This window comes from Neolamprologus brichardi, chromosome 17 (assembly GCF_056152115.1).
Source record: "Neolamprologus brichardi isolate AB-2024 chromosome 17, ASM5615211v1, whole genome shotgun sequence".
Classification (NCBI taxonomy): domain Eukaryota; kingdom Metazoa; phylum Chordata; class Actinopteri; order Cichliformes; family Cichlidae; genus Neolamprologus; species Neolamprologus brichardi.
Genome location: NC_142120.1, coordinates 29376274 through 29391790, shown reverse-complemented (window position 1 = coordinate 29391790; position 15517 = coordinate 29376274). Strand labels below are relative to the sequence as shown.

Here is a 15517-nt window from a genome sequence, read left to right as displayed (position 1 = left end):
GACGCACGAAAGGTGAGCAGGAGAAAAAGAAACGTGTGTAAGCCCACACATGTTTTGGAGGAACTGCTTCCTGACTGTGGGGTGCCACGAGCCTTCGGTGATCCAGTCCCAACGGCATACTATGCATACTCTCTCTCTCTTCATATATATATATACTGTATATATATATATATATATATATATATATATATACACATATATGTGTGTGTGTGTGTGTGTGTGTATTTATGTTTATCTAGTTAGATTCAGTATGGTTCCAACCACAGTTTTTACAGTAAAATATGTTTTATATGTATGTACAATCCTTAATATACATATATGGAGGTTGTCAGAATTAATGCATGAAAGGGATAATAAGTAAAGCGGTTCCACTGCTTTACTCTGCTATAGTACGCACAGTACAACATGAAAACTGTAGTGATAAGTAAAAGTTTATGTTAGGGCTGGGAAGTCAAACTAATTTATGGCGGTCTTCAAAACTATTTAAAACAAGAATAAACTTTTGCATCAACAGTCATGACGAAAGCACAAAGCACAACGCCAGAAACCACCACTACAACAGGAGCAACGAACACCACAACGACACCAACAACAACTGCAAGTGGACATCCGACATCCACAACAACACCTCCAACTATGACAACAGAACTACCAACCACCACAACAGCCCCACAAACCACCACAACAGCACCACTGACCACCACAACAGCACCACCAACTACTACAACTCCACCACCAAGCACTACAACATCACCTCTGACCACCACAACAACACCATCAACTACAAACACAGGGCCTCTCACCACAACAACAGCACCACCAACCACTACAACCAAAGCACCAACTACCACAACAGGACCTATGACCAGCACAACAACACCACCAACCACTACAACTGTACCTCCAACCACTACAACAGCACCACCGACAGCCACATTCACAACACCAACCACTACAACAGCAGCTCCAACCACCACGACACCACCACCAACTACAACAGCACCTCCAACCACCACAACAGCTCCACCAACCACTACAACAGCACCACTGACAACCACACTCACAACACCAACCACTACAACAGCAGCTCCGGCCACCACAACAGCACCACCAACAAGCACAACAACAGCACCACTGACCACCACAACCACAGCACAAACTACCACAACAGCACCTATGACCAGCACAACAGCACCAATAACCACTACAACAGCACCACCGACAACCACACTCACAACACCAACCACGACAACACCACCTCCAACCGCCACGACACCACCAACCACTACAACAGCACCTCTGACCACGACAACAGCTCCACCAACCACTGCAACGGCATCTCCAACCACCGCAACAGCACCTCCGACCACTACAACAGCACCACCAACAACCACACTCACAACACCAACCACTACAACAGCCCCTCCAACCACCACAAAAGCACCAACGAGCACTACAACAGCATCACCGACCACCACAACGGCAGAACCAACTACCACAACAGTGTCTCTGACCACAACAACAGCACCAACAACCACTACAACAGCACCTCCAACCACTACAACAGCACCTTCGACCACGACAACGACATCACTAACCATTACAACAGCACCCCCAACCACCACTACAACAACACCTCCAGCCACAACAACACCACCAACCACTACAACTGTACCTCCAACCACTACAACAGCACCACCGACAGCCACATTCACAACACCAACCACTACAACAGCAGCTCCAACCACCACGACACCACCACCAACTACAACAGCACCTCCAACCACCACAACAGCTCCACCAACCACTACAACAGCACCACTGACAACCACACTCACAACACCAACCACTACAACAGCAGCTCCGGCCACCACAACAGCACCACCAACAAGCACAACAACAGCACCACTGACCACCACAACCACAGCACAAACTACCACAACAGCACCTATGACCAGCACAACAGCACCAATAACCACTACAACAGCACCACCGACAACCACACTCACAACACCAACCACGACAACACCACCTCCAACCGCCACGACACCACCAACCACTACAACAGCACCTCTGACCACGACAACAGCTCCACCAACCACTGCAACGGCATCTCCAACCACCGCAACAGCACCTCCGACCACTACAACAGCACCACCAACAACCACACTCACAACACCAACCACTACAACAGCCCCTCCAACCACCACAAAAGCACCAACGAGCACTACAACAGCATCACCGACCACCACAACGGCAGAACCAACTACCACAACAGTGTCTCTGACCACAACAACAGCACCAACAACCACTACAACAGCACCTCCAACCACTACAACAGCACCTTCGACCACGACAACGACATCACTAACCATTACAACAGCACCCCCAACCACCACTACAACAACACCTCCAGCCACAACAACAACACCAACCACTACAACAACACCAACCACCATTACAACAACACCAACAACCACTACAACATTACCTCCAACAACCACTACAACCACCACTACAACAACACCACCAACCACTACAACAACACCAACCACTACAACAGCACCTTTAACCACCACTACAACAACACCAACCACTACAACAGCGCCTCCAACCACCACTACAACAACACCACCAACCACTACAATACCACCAACCACTACAACAGCACCTTCGACGACAACACCGACAACTCTAACATCTACAACAGCACCTCCAGCCACAACAACACCACCAACCACTACAACAACACCAACCACCGTTACAACAACACCAACAACAACTACAACAGCACCTTCAACCACCACAACAACAACACCAACCGCTACACCACCACCGACCACTACAACAGAACCTCCGACCACGACAATGACAACACCACCCACTGCAACAGCACCTTTGACGACAACACCGACAACACTAACCACTACCACAGCACCTCTGACCACTACAACAGCACCTCCAACCACCATTACAACAACACCACCAACCACTACAACACCACCACCAACCACTACAACAGCACCTCCAACCACCACTACAACAACACCAACAACCACTACAACAACAACACCAACCACTACAACAACACCAACCACTACAACAGCACCTTTAACCACCACTACAACAACACCAACCACTACAACAACACCACCAACCACTACAATACCACCAACCACTACAACAGCACCTTCGACGACAACACCGACAACACTAACATCTACAACAGCACCTCCAGCCACAACAACACCACCAACCACTACAACAACACCAACCACCGTTACAACAACACCAACAACAACTACAACAGCACCTTCAACCACCACAACAACCACCACTACAACAACACCACCAACCACTACAACAACAACACCAACCGCTACACCACCACCGACCACTACAACAGAACCTCCGACCACGACAATGACAACACCACCCACTGCAACAGCACCTTTGACGACAACACCGACAACACTAACCACTACCACAGCACCTCTGACCACTACAACAGCACCTCCAGCCACATCAACACCCCCAACCACTACAACATTACCAACCACCACTATAACAACACCAACAACCAATACAACAGCACCGCCAGCCACAACAACACCACCAACCACTACAACAACACCAACCACCATTACAACAACCACGACAACAGCTCCACCAACCACTACAACAACACCAACCACTACAACATTACCAACCACCACTATAACAACACCACCAACCACTACAACAGCACCTCCAACCACCATTACAACAACACCACCAACCACTACAACACCACCACCAACCACTACAACAGCACCTCCAACCACCACTACAACAACACCACCAACCACTACAACACCACCACCAACCACCACTATAACAACACCACCAACCACTACAACACCACCACCAACCACAACAACACCACCGACCACTACAACAACACCAACCACCATTACAACAACTCCAACAACTGCTACAACAGCACCTCCGACAACAACAACAACACCACCAACCACTACAACAGCACCTTCAACCACCACTACAACAACACCACCAAGCACTACAACAGCACCATCAACCATTACAACAGTGAATGGTGAGTCTAATTTCTTGGAAAAATATATAGCATAATATGCTATATATTTTTCTCACAGTGTATATGATAATGACACTGAGACTTAAACAGATACCGTATGGCTGAATAGATCCTAATGTGTGTTAACACCATGCTTGTTAAATAAATGTCTAACATACTACACAAAGTGAATGGGTTAAATGCAGAGATGAATTTCCCCACGGGGATCAATAAAGTATACATTATTATCATTATTAGAATTTCGATCCATAATGTTTTGGTCAAATTTTTAATACATTTTACAGAGTTGGTGTGACAAGGGGAGCATCATCACAGATAATTCTTTTTTTAGTAACAGTAGCATTTGCTTTCTTTTTATAACTTGAAGGCAGACTCTCCCCAATGATTTGAAATGCTAAGGACTTTAAATACCAGTCTCTTGATTGAGAAACCTTGATTTTCGCTATTATCTATTATGAGCTATTATTTACAGCCAACCATTTTGAAAACAGTCTTTTATTTAATATAAACTGTGGATATCTCAGGATGTGCACTAACTAAAACAATTAAGCTCATCTGCCATTTACTTAGTATAACTCGGTATAGCTCAGAATAGTTACCTTGTGAATTCCTTGGTTACCATGTTTGGTAATTCAGCAATAAAGCTGCATTTAAGGTTAGTTTTGCCTGTATGTCTGCATTTTGTGTCCTTACTTTGCCTGCGTTACACAGTACATAACAATGGGATGCGCCTCCCTGTATATTCCTTAGAAGTATTTATCCCATACTACCTGTTCTGATTGGCTAGTAATTGCAATGACCACATTGGGCAGACCTACCACCCAAATAATTTGCACTATTACGTAGTCATTATTCAAACACATCTTCTCCCTTAGGGGCATATCTCAACCTGCTAATGACCTGGCTAGCTAGCTTAACTGTCCATAGACAGAAGTGTTTAGCTAATTTCTATTTCCAGCTGCTAGCTGCCTCTTTTTTGTTGTGTCATCCTGAGTATATAACTCAGAGTAAGACACTGTACCACACAACCTCAAGTGAGATTGTTTATTTGTACAGTTTAGCAGGCCAGCCAACAACGTTGTCCTTTTCGGGTATAGTTAGCAATGCAATTAACATACACTATTCTCACTGTTAGCATTTCAGTCAGTGAATATAAATTCAACCGTTTGCTATCTCACAACATAGCAAATGGAGATTCTCGACTGTGTGTTTGTGGAGATAACATATCAATTAGCCTCCCCTACTCACAGAATGGATATTCAGAATAACCAGACTGATATTTTGTGGGCCATCATATCCACTACATCATGTTATGAGGGGAAAAAATGCCCCAAGCCACCAGGGCAGCAAAACAGCTAATCCCAGTTTTGCTGAAGTTGTTTTAAGAGGTGACAGTCTCATGGAAGGACAGTCTTATGGCAGTAGCCCAATACAAGGAGCTTTTTCCCTGGATTTTGAGGGGGACTGAGAAACATGGAGAAGCACTGCTTACTTCACATGTCCAAAGAAAGATGTTAGTTCCAGCCTACCTCAATCTATAGCTACCACACTCATGTCAGAGGCAGACCACTTTCAGACTGCCGTAACTGAAAGTCACTATGAAGTGGCAGCTGTAGTGGTAAGGGCATTAATGTGTTTACTTCATGTTCGCTGCTTACCTAGCAGAGCTATCCAAGGACATGGCATCCAAACCTGACTGGAATCTGTGGGAAGAAATCACCGAGTTTACTGATATTTGCCTCCATGCGTAGCACTGTGCCGTCCAAACCATAGGTAAATCTATGGGAATGATGGTGTTGCTATCAAACCCATCAGAGATAGATTATGTGTCTTTTTATGAGCAATATCAGTTTGCTGATCCTGATCCAGTTGCTGTAGAGTCTTCCGGTTTGAGTCTGATGGGCCAGGCTTGCCATCCGATATTGTGTGTGTGAATGTTATCTGCAGCCATCACACATTCAAAGAGAGAAAGCACTGGGGTTAGCCCAGGCCTTGTCTGACATGCAGACAGCTCTTTTGATGAAAAAACATGGGCTGCACAAAAGAGCATGAAGAAAACAAATCATTTACAGCAAAAGAATTATGACAAAGAAAAATAATAAACAGTTCCTGCCTCTTTAAAGAAAGGAAAACAATGTTCTTGTTGAACTGGATAATTCATTAACTGGCTTTGCTCATATATTCCAGTCTTCATGTTCCAAATGTATCAATTTCTGTGTGCATATCACATGATTTGACCAGAAGAAAGACGTTGCAAAAAAGACTGTCACCATCTCCAGTTCATGCATATTCATTCTTGCATAGGTATTGATATTAATTTCAGAAAACATTGCAAATTATATTGATTAGACATATTTTTAATAAAGTTAAAATAGTAAAACAGCCCTCTGGCTGGACTCATACCCGTATTTGTGTGACATAAATAACAAGCGGGCTTTTTTTTCTTCTAACAACACCGAGCAGGTAAAGCTGTAAAGGTTTTCCCGCATACATCTTGGTCACTTTGTCTGTTTAACATCTGCTGCTGATTTAGAAAGCACACCTATATTAACTGGTGATACACTTCTGAGAACAGAGGGGGAAAAAGTATCTTTTTGGGGGTATTTTTTGTGATTTGTGTGTCAACCACAGAGGACATACATGAAAAGATCCTCTCAGGAGGATAGTCACAGTTTAAAGTGCTAATAATTACAAATGATGGTTTCTGTGAAAAACAAATCATTAACTTGATAGTCATCAATTGACATTCATACCCTTGTGCACTCACTTTGCTAAAACCCAACCCAGCCTATGTGCCTAGGGTGTTTGCATCATCTGATCTCTTACCTTAAAAACATTCTCCCTGCCCCCTTTTTCTTCTTTTGAAAAAAATAAACTGGTGACTATAATGCAGCCGCTGCCCCCCACACCCCCCCCCCCCCCCTTCCAAACCTGGAGCTCCATTTAAAGTCACTGATCATCTCCAAGTGCTCTATGGTAAACAGAAGCAGGCCAGCTGTCTGAGGAAATCATACATATAACTGAGCAGGCAATTAAACTGTGAATATCACCAGGTAACATGGGTGTGTTTTTAAAAATCAGCAGCAGGCTGTTTTTCTATTTTAACTTTATTTAAAATATTTTTAATCATCATAATTTGCATTGTTATGTGAAGATGATATTAACACCAGTGCACATATGCATTTGCATGAACTGGAGATGGCAACCTTCTTTTTCTGCAAGGTCTATCTTTCTGTTGTATTACTGTTATATTGGTAACCAGGCTTACAGTACACAAGCTACTTAAGGTGTGTTGTTCTGCTAAGGTCGTTCCACTCACCAGCTAGTTAGAATTGGTGGAATGAGACAAATGTTTGTGAGGAAAACACAGGGAGGTGCATCCCATAGTGAGACGTCTCACTTATGCTACTCTGAGAACTGAGGTTATGCAAGTAACATAAAGTTTTTAATCATATTGTTCTAAAAGAACCAGAAGTGTGTCACAAAGTGAGACTGAATTGCATTTATAAAAATGTATATTCTTTATATTATTTTATTATTGACTTCTAAATGCAATGTTTTCAAACTCTAATGCCCTGCAAGCACTGGCACATATGAAGATGAGGATAACTACCTACGGAGAGGTCAGCAATGCAACCATCATTAAACTTATTAAAGAGGTATGCCTATAAAATTCTATTATTATATTCATATAATATATTTAAAATTTGTTTTCTTTGTGGATTATTTAAACTTGCTTTTGAAACTGAAGTAAATATTTAGATGTTTAGTCTTTGTGTTTTCTCTCTTTTTAGTTTTTTAGCAACCAGATCCTGAATGGAACAGCCCACAGTCTCTCTGTGACAAATATTCAACAAGTGAGAGTTGGCCCATAAAAGCATTGCATGGACAGAAGTCAAAAGTGACTGAATAAAGACAACAATTCAAGGATGTATTTGGTTTAACATAATGTGAAGCAGCAGTATGACTGAACTGTCATACTACCTCTTCACATATCTTGAAATAAAGCAAGACATCAATTTACAAGTCAAGAAAAGAATTTCTGAGTAAAAAAGAAGATTAAATTACAACCAGCTTTGTAATTCCACACTTTTGCTTGTATTTTACATAAATGTGAGAATTGGAAATGTGCTCTTGGTGTGAGTGTCAACTTGCAAAGTATAATAGAAATCTCAAACCAGGAAATTTGATCTGTCACAGATTTGTAAGAGGCGTTATCAGTTCTTCAGCTCGAGAAGCAGAGGTCACTCTGACAAGCCTGGTAACCAAAAACTGTAAAGCTGGCTTCTTGCTTATATAGACAAAGAAAAGTGAGTGAAGCATACCAAGTGCATGAATACTGTCCCTCAAATCGAGAAAATCAATTGTCTGGCAGATATTACTGGCAGAACATGTTATTATGAGTGATTCTGTTGTTCTCAGGTCACCTTTCCAGTTCATTGGCAAGACAGAATTTGAAAGCATTCCTTTGTATTTTACTTTAAAGAATAACTAAAATTTGGAGGATGTACAACACACTGTGTGCAGAGAAACTCTGAGAAAGTTTCTGTCACAAGCATCAGGGATCACTGCAGTCTGGAGAGAATGGTCAAGAAAAATCCATCCTTCTTTTGATATATGATAAATTTGAATAAAAATGAACTAATGCCTATACGTGTGAGTAACTCCTACAAAACCTCCCGTTTAGTATAACTTATGAGAGGTTCACTCTGGGTATTCAGGTTACAAAGTGCTGGCAACCTAATGCAGTTAACAAACGTGTCGCCAAGAGGGAAACTACTGTAGAAAAGCAGTCATCTCCTCTATGAATAGCTCAATGGATGGTGCTGGGGAAAAGTCAGTAGGTGGCACCATAGTTGCTCTTGTTGCAAAGGCCAATATCTTCCGTAATTTGGAAAGTCCTTCTTATTCTGCAAAACAGAAAATGAAAACAATATGCTTTAAGGTATCTTTATATTATCTCATTTGGCCTAAATAAATTGCCAATGTGTTTTCCTGAATGGACACAAAATGCAGACACAATGTCTAAGTTCATTGTGTTTGTTTATAGAGAATGATTTGCAAATAAAGACAATTGAAACTTCAGAACGTTAGTGGTAGCAGGCAACTTCAAGCCGTCTGATCCTCAACCTCCCAGTGACAAAAGATGCCCGTCAACACAATTGCTTCTTCCTTTGACTTTAGTAACTCATGCGTTTCATCTTTCAACAGTCTCAAGGAACTATGTAAAAATGTTATTAAAACTGAGAGGATACTTAAGGAGCAATGGAAGCTGTGTAGTCACCGTTATACAAGTATGTTATGTAATATATAAATTACAGAAATGTGTTTATTGTAAACTAAATTGCCAATTATTTTCTGCATCCTGGAAAAAAATCTCTCCAGAAGGTAACAACCATCTGCTCAGCAGCTCTTCTGTTCCTAGATGAGATAGATGAAAAGATCATCCACCTAAATCAACATCTTCCTCATTTTTGCCTATTTTACCTGAGAATTGTATACAGATCATCAAGTTGTGATCATAAGATATCCTTTGGAAACATGCAAGGCTCCCTTCTGCACAGCAGCGTGATTTATATTAAATTTGTTTTTTGTTTGTTTTTTGTCTGTTTTTTTGCTGATTTTGCTCCAGCAGTATCTGTTGAACTGGCACTTTTTCTGCACTAAAAACGGAAAATAAAACACAAAATTAAATACATCAGCCACATAATCATGTTACAGAATTTGAGAAACCGGCCATGGATAACAAGTTAATGCAATTTATGTGTCATACTCATCACAGAAGTTTAAAGCCAAAGTTTTATGTTGATTTGACATTTCTGGAAAGCTATAATCAAATTTAAATTCTGTGGGTTTGCTGCTCACATGTGACTCTCCAAGCTCACAATAATAGCTTGATTGAAATGCTTATCATCTGAAGAACTGCCAGAAAGAGATGCCATTAGAGTTAAATATGAAGAGTAATCTTCATCATTAACACTCATGGTAGGGATGTAATCACTTCTTGCCATGTAGGCTTGATCACAAATGCTGCTCCCATCACTTCCTTGCTTTGCTCTTCACCTTTTACCAACACTCCCGGCAATCCACTTGGTGCCAGTATCATTTTATTCATCACTGCTTGTGCCAGGGTCGTCACCTTTAACATTACATCTTCTGTTCAGTGTATCACAGACCTTAAAACGCTACTGGTGTATTTCATATGTTTTAAATAATAATGATTTATATCTTTCGCTTCTTCATTTTGTAACACTCATTACACGAATACACACAGTATCAATAAACAATAGTATTTTGCTTGACATCCTCTGGAATGGGTTCAGCAAAGCTATCCTTGATGTGTTTCACGACAGTTTGGTTGTCCAAGGTCTTCTGGAATTCTTCCCCATCTTGTTCCAGTAGTCCACTTCTCATCAGGGTGCCTTGGTTCCTCAACACCTGACGTGGACCTTGTTAATCCGGGTGACGTCCGAGCCAGTATGGCTTCTTATTTATTTTAACCTATTTACGATATGATGTAACCATGACATACAGTCTATTACTTGAATTGTTACGGCAAGTGGATCAGACTCAGGCACAGACTAGAATCACAAATTAAAAGTTCTTTTATTTACACAAAAACACCAGGTTCAGAACATAGGTGGGGGGAAAGCCAGGGGTTCCAGTGGTCCACGGGAAAGATTCAAGGAAGAGAAGAGTTTAAGGTTTAAACTCTGTTTTAAATCATGTATGTGGAAAAAAGCTTTCTCTTCCCTTTTGTCTTCTGTGAAATCAGCAGTTCTGAAGCTTGGACTCAAGACATTGAAAGTTCCAGCAGAGACACTAGACGGACTGACCCAGCCTGACCTCTGAACCTGCAAATTGGTTGCATGTTTTTCATTGTCTTCTCTGCTCATTTTTGCCATGTTAGATGGTTAACTCAGAAAGATTTACATTGTACTTTCACTGAATGCCCAGGGGATGCTGCTTTCCTGTTCTGTGATTGTAATCAACACAGTACATGGGGATAAGTGCATCTTCTGATCCAGTTGTGGTCATCCTTCCTCCGACCTCTCCTTACCAAAGATGAGAACAAAATCAGCACTAACTCAGAGTAGGTTAGTTAGATAAGTATAGTTGAGGTGATTTGATCATTGTTTGTAGTTGAAGAGTCTGGGTGCTAAACTGGTCTGCATGCAGTCTACACTGTTCACCAACTGAACACACTTGTCACATCACGGAATGAATGTAGCTATAAATTAAAGAAAACAGATAGAATTAACAAAGTTGATTGTAACAAACTTTCTATTTGAGTAAAAATTATTATGAAGGGAGAAACTCCAGCACACAATGAAAAACCTGTTTGACTGCCACATGAATAGCTTTAGTTGCTAACTTCAATGGCATTTTCGTTGGCTGACAGCACTAGCACGTTAATCCAGTTGTGCTTTCAAAATTCTGGGTTTAGGAATTAGCTTTAGCTGCGTACTTTCAGTTTCATTTTATACCCACCAGCAGTAAGGTCAAAATAAAACAACTAATTTGACTTTATGTACACAAACTGTTGGCATTTCTTAAATCTAATCTACAATTCACAATTTATATTCTATGTTTTGTGTTACTAATTGTGTCTTTGTTAAATTCAAATACAACCCTTTGCCTATGACTCATATACACTAAGTGATGTACTCCTACATAGTGCTTCCATTCACAGCCTACAATGAGAATGAGAATTTTACTTATTAAGATCATGAAGACATTACAAATGAGACACTACCAGATACACTAAACTAAGTTAAACTTTTAGAGATTGTAGTGACATTAACTGTTAAACACTGGACTGTCACCTTGTAATGCTGCAAAGTGAAAGGATGCTGATGTTTCTAAAGTGTGGTGCATTTTACTATTAATAACAAAAAACAAAAAATTACTTGTTGTACATTACAAATACATGTATTTTCCCATGCACATGCTTAGTTGTTTCAATATAAATGAAACTAGTCTCTGATAATAATTGTTTAACTCTCCCTTTGAATAGTGGAGGGCCGAGCATTTCATGATCTAAGTACAATGCACAATCACACCTAAAAACAGTCTACTCTGAGAGCAGTGACAAGTAACTACAACCACCATGGAAAGAAAAATTATTTGCTGGATAATACTGCTTGGAAGTTTTCATGCAGCACAGAGTAAGTATTTATTACAATGTGGGATACTAATAACTAAATTATATTTATTTTAAAGTAAATAAATGTTTCTAGATATTTGCATGCTTTCAGTGCAACCCCCAAAAATAACTAATATTCTCATTAAAAAAAATTCCAACTAATGTCCCGATGAATTCCATATTTATTCCATTTTACTCTAAACAGGACCAAAATTTTACTGAACTGTGTTTTTTTTTGTTCCACATCAGTAATTTAGTAATCAAGTATTTTAGTAATCAAGTATTCAATCAATTATTCCATCGATTAATTTGATAAGAAATAATTTTGGATTAATAATGAGCGAGAATAAATATTCAAAAAATAAAAAACACAGCTCTTTCAAATTGAACTGCACTTTATTTTCCATTTTAGATACTGCTATCTTTTAAAAGTTTCTTTTACATTCCATACAACAGCAATTCCGACCACCACAAGTGCAATAACTATACCAACCATAATCAACATGACCGTTGCTACAAACACTATAGCAGAAAATATTTAACACTGTTATATACTAACAAAATGCATATCTACAGTACAAGAAAAACTTGTAGGCAAAGTGCAAATGATACAATAAATAATCATGTAAGGGTTGGAAAGTCAAACTGCTTAATAGTGATCTTCAAAACTGTATCAACAGTCATGACAACAGCACAAAGCACAAGTGGAGCATCAACCAGCACAACTGCACCTCCAACAACAACTAATGCAGCTGCGACTACCACATCAGCAGCACCAACAAGAACTACAGCAACATCAAATAACATGACCGCGGCACCAACCACCACAACTGCAGTACCATTTATTACAACAACACCTCCGTCCACCAAAACAGCAGCTCCAACCATCACAACTGCAGCTCCAACCACCACAACTGCTGCACCATTCCTTACAACAGCAGTTCCGACCACCACAACTACAATAACGATACCAACTGCAATCAACATGACCACAGCTCCAAACACTATAGCAGCAGCACCAACCACCACAACTGCTGCGCCATTCCTTACAACAGCAGCTCCAACCACCACAACTGCAGCTCCAACCACCACAACTGCTGCACCATTCCTTACAACAGCAGCTCCAACCACCACAACTGCAGCTCCAACCACCACAACTGCTGCACCATTCGTTACAACAGCAGCTCCAACCACCACAACTGCTGCACCATACCTTACAACAGCAGCTCCAACCACCACAACTGCTGCACCATACCTTACAACAGCAGCTCCAACCACCACAACTGCTGCACCATTCCTTACAACAGCAGCTCCAACCACCACTACTGCAGCTCCAACCACCACTACTGCAGCTCCAACCACCACAACTGCTGCACCAACCACCACAACAGCCACTCCAACCACCACAACTGCTGCAACATTCCTTACAACAGCAGTTTCGACCACCACAACTGCAATAACTATACCAACCGCAATCAACATGACCGCAGCTCCAAACACTATAGCAGCAGTGCCAACCACCACAACTGCTGCACCATTCATTACAACAGCACCTCTGACCACCACAACTGCAGCACCAACCAATACAACTGCAATAACATTCATTACAGCAGCAACTTCAGTTATCACAACTTCAGCACCACCCACAAAAACAACAGCCACAGAAGGTGATTCCAGTATATTTGAAAAAAGTATAGAGAGCATATTTATATATTAATATACATATTAATTAGAAAATTACTAGCAGCAGCCAGTAGTACGCCTAAGCCTAGTAGATGCAACTATGACATTCATTTCAAAATCCTACATTTTCTTTTTCTCGCGTTAATGGATTGACAAGGTTTTTAGAAAACTTGACCTCTGAACTCTAACCTTGAGGTTGAGGTAACTGAGATTTATACTCACAAGATTTTTAGTAGACACACCTGTGGCATTAATTTGCATCTCCTACATCCTACAATATGGAGGGAGGCGCATCCCATAGTGAGACATCTCAGGCATGTTACTCTGAGAACTGGGGTTACGTAGGTAACCTAAACTTTGCATTTGTGTTAGCAATTGGTTGAATGAGAATTTTTAAAATGAAATTGTTACAAAAACGTTGTCCTATTGCCACTGGCAACAAGTTTGTTCTTGTATGTGACAAAGGGAGACTGAATTGCATTTACAATATATTATATAGATAATTTGGCCACATGTTGTTGTTGTTTTTTTTTTAAGTGCAGGGCTCAAATACAAAGGCAAACCTCAAATTGATAGAAGTTTTCACTTGTAAATTTTGTTGTCTTTTCACATGTGAAAAGGGTTACATATCAATTAAAAGTTCCACAATTATATGTTCTTTTATTCACTCCTAATTGTAGTGTTTTAAATCCTAAAGCCCTGCAAGCACTAGCACATATGAAGATGAGGATAACTTTCTATGGAGAGGTCAGCAATGATTTAATGACAATCATTAAACTTCTTGAAGAGGTATAACTATATAGAATTATCTCTTATTTACAATGAATTTGCTTTGTGGATTCTTTAAACTTACTTTGAATGATAAGAAAATAAGAAAAACATTATTGGTATTTTCTTTCTCTTCATTTTTTTAGCAACCAGATCCTGCATGGAACAGCCCACAGTCTCTCTGTGACAAACATTCAACAAGTGAGAGTTGGCCCATAAACGTCTTGCATGGATCGAAGTCCATATGAAGACATAACATGTTTAGCTGCATGTTCCATAACACGTTTAGCTGCATGTTCCATAACACGTTTAGCTGATCTTTCTTACTAAATTGTTGGCTCTCTGAGTGGAGTCCAAAGAACAATGTGGGCTTTATAGACGCTTGGTAAACTTTCTGGGGGAAAATGGGTCTTGTTAGAAGAGATGGTATCCATCTCACTTTGCATGGAGCAGCTCTCATTTCTATAAATCTGGCAAAATTTAATAAACCCCCAAAACGTGACTATCCAGAGGGACCAGAAAGCAGAGTTGCAGTCTTACACACCTCATTGCAGCTTCTCTCCTCCCATTATCCCCCCAAAACCACAGCCTCTTAGAAACTATGCCAGCTCCCAAATAGACAAAAACAAAGTAAAAATCTGCAAAGAATGACTTAAACATAAAAGAATCACAAAGAAAGAACATCACAGTATCCACATCTGCACCAAATAGTAAAACAGCAAAATGTAGATTATTAAACTTCAGGTCTCTGTCTTATAAGTCCCAGTTAGTACATGAATTAATAATTCGACAAACTGCTTTACTCTGCAGAAAACCTACAAAAA

At 40.5% G+C, this 15517-nt stretch overlaps 1 protein-coding gene across 1 annotated transcript; it reads left to right on the top strand.

Annotated features, from left to right (window-relative positions):
- Window positions 1-516: 516 nt before the first annotated feature.
- On the top strand, window positions 517-13913 carry LOC148097975 (uncharacterized). Its single transcript, XM_087831089.1, has 3 exons — window positions 517-4096; window positions 5759-5843; window positions 13118-13913. Exons 1-3 carry the CDS (start codon window positions 517-519, stop codon window positions 13911-13913), a joined length of 4461 nt encoding a protein of 1486 aa, XP_087687215.1.
- The last annotated feature ends 1604 nt before the right edge of the window (window positions 13914-15517 follow it).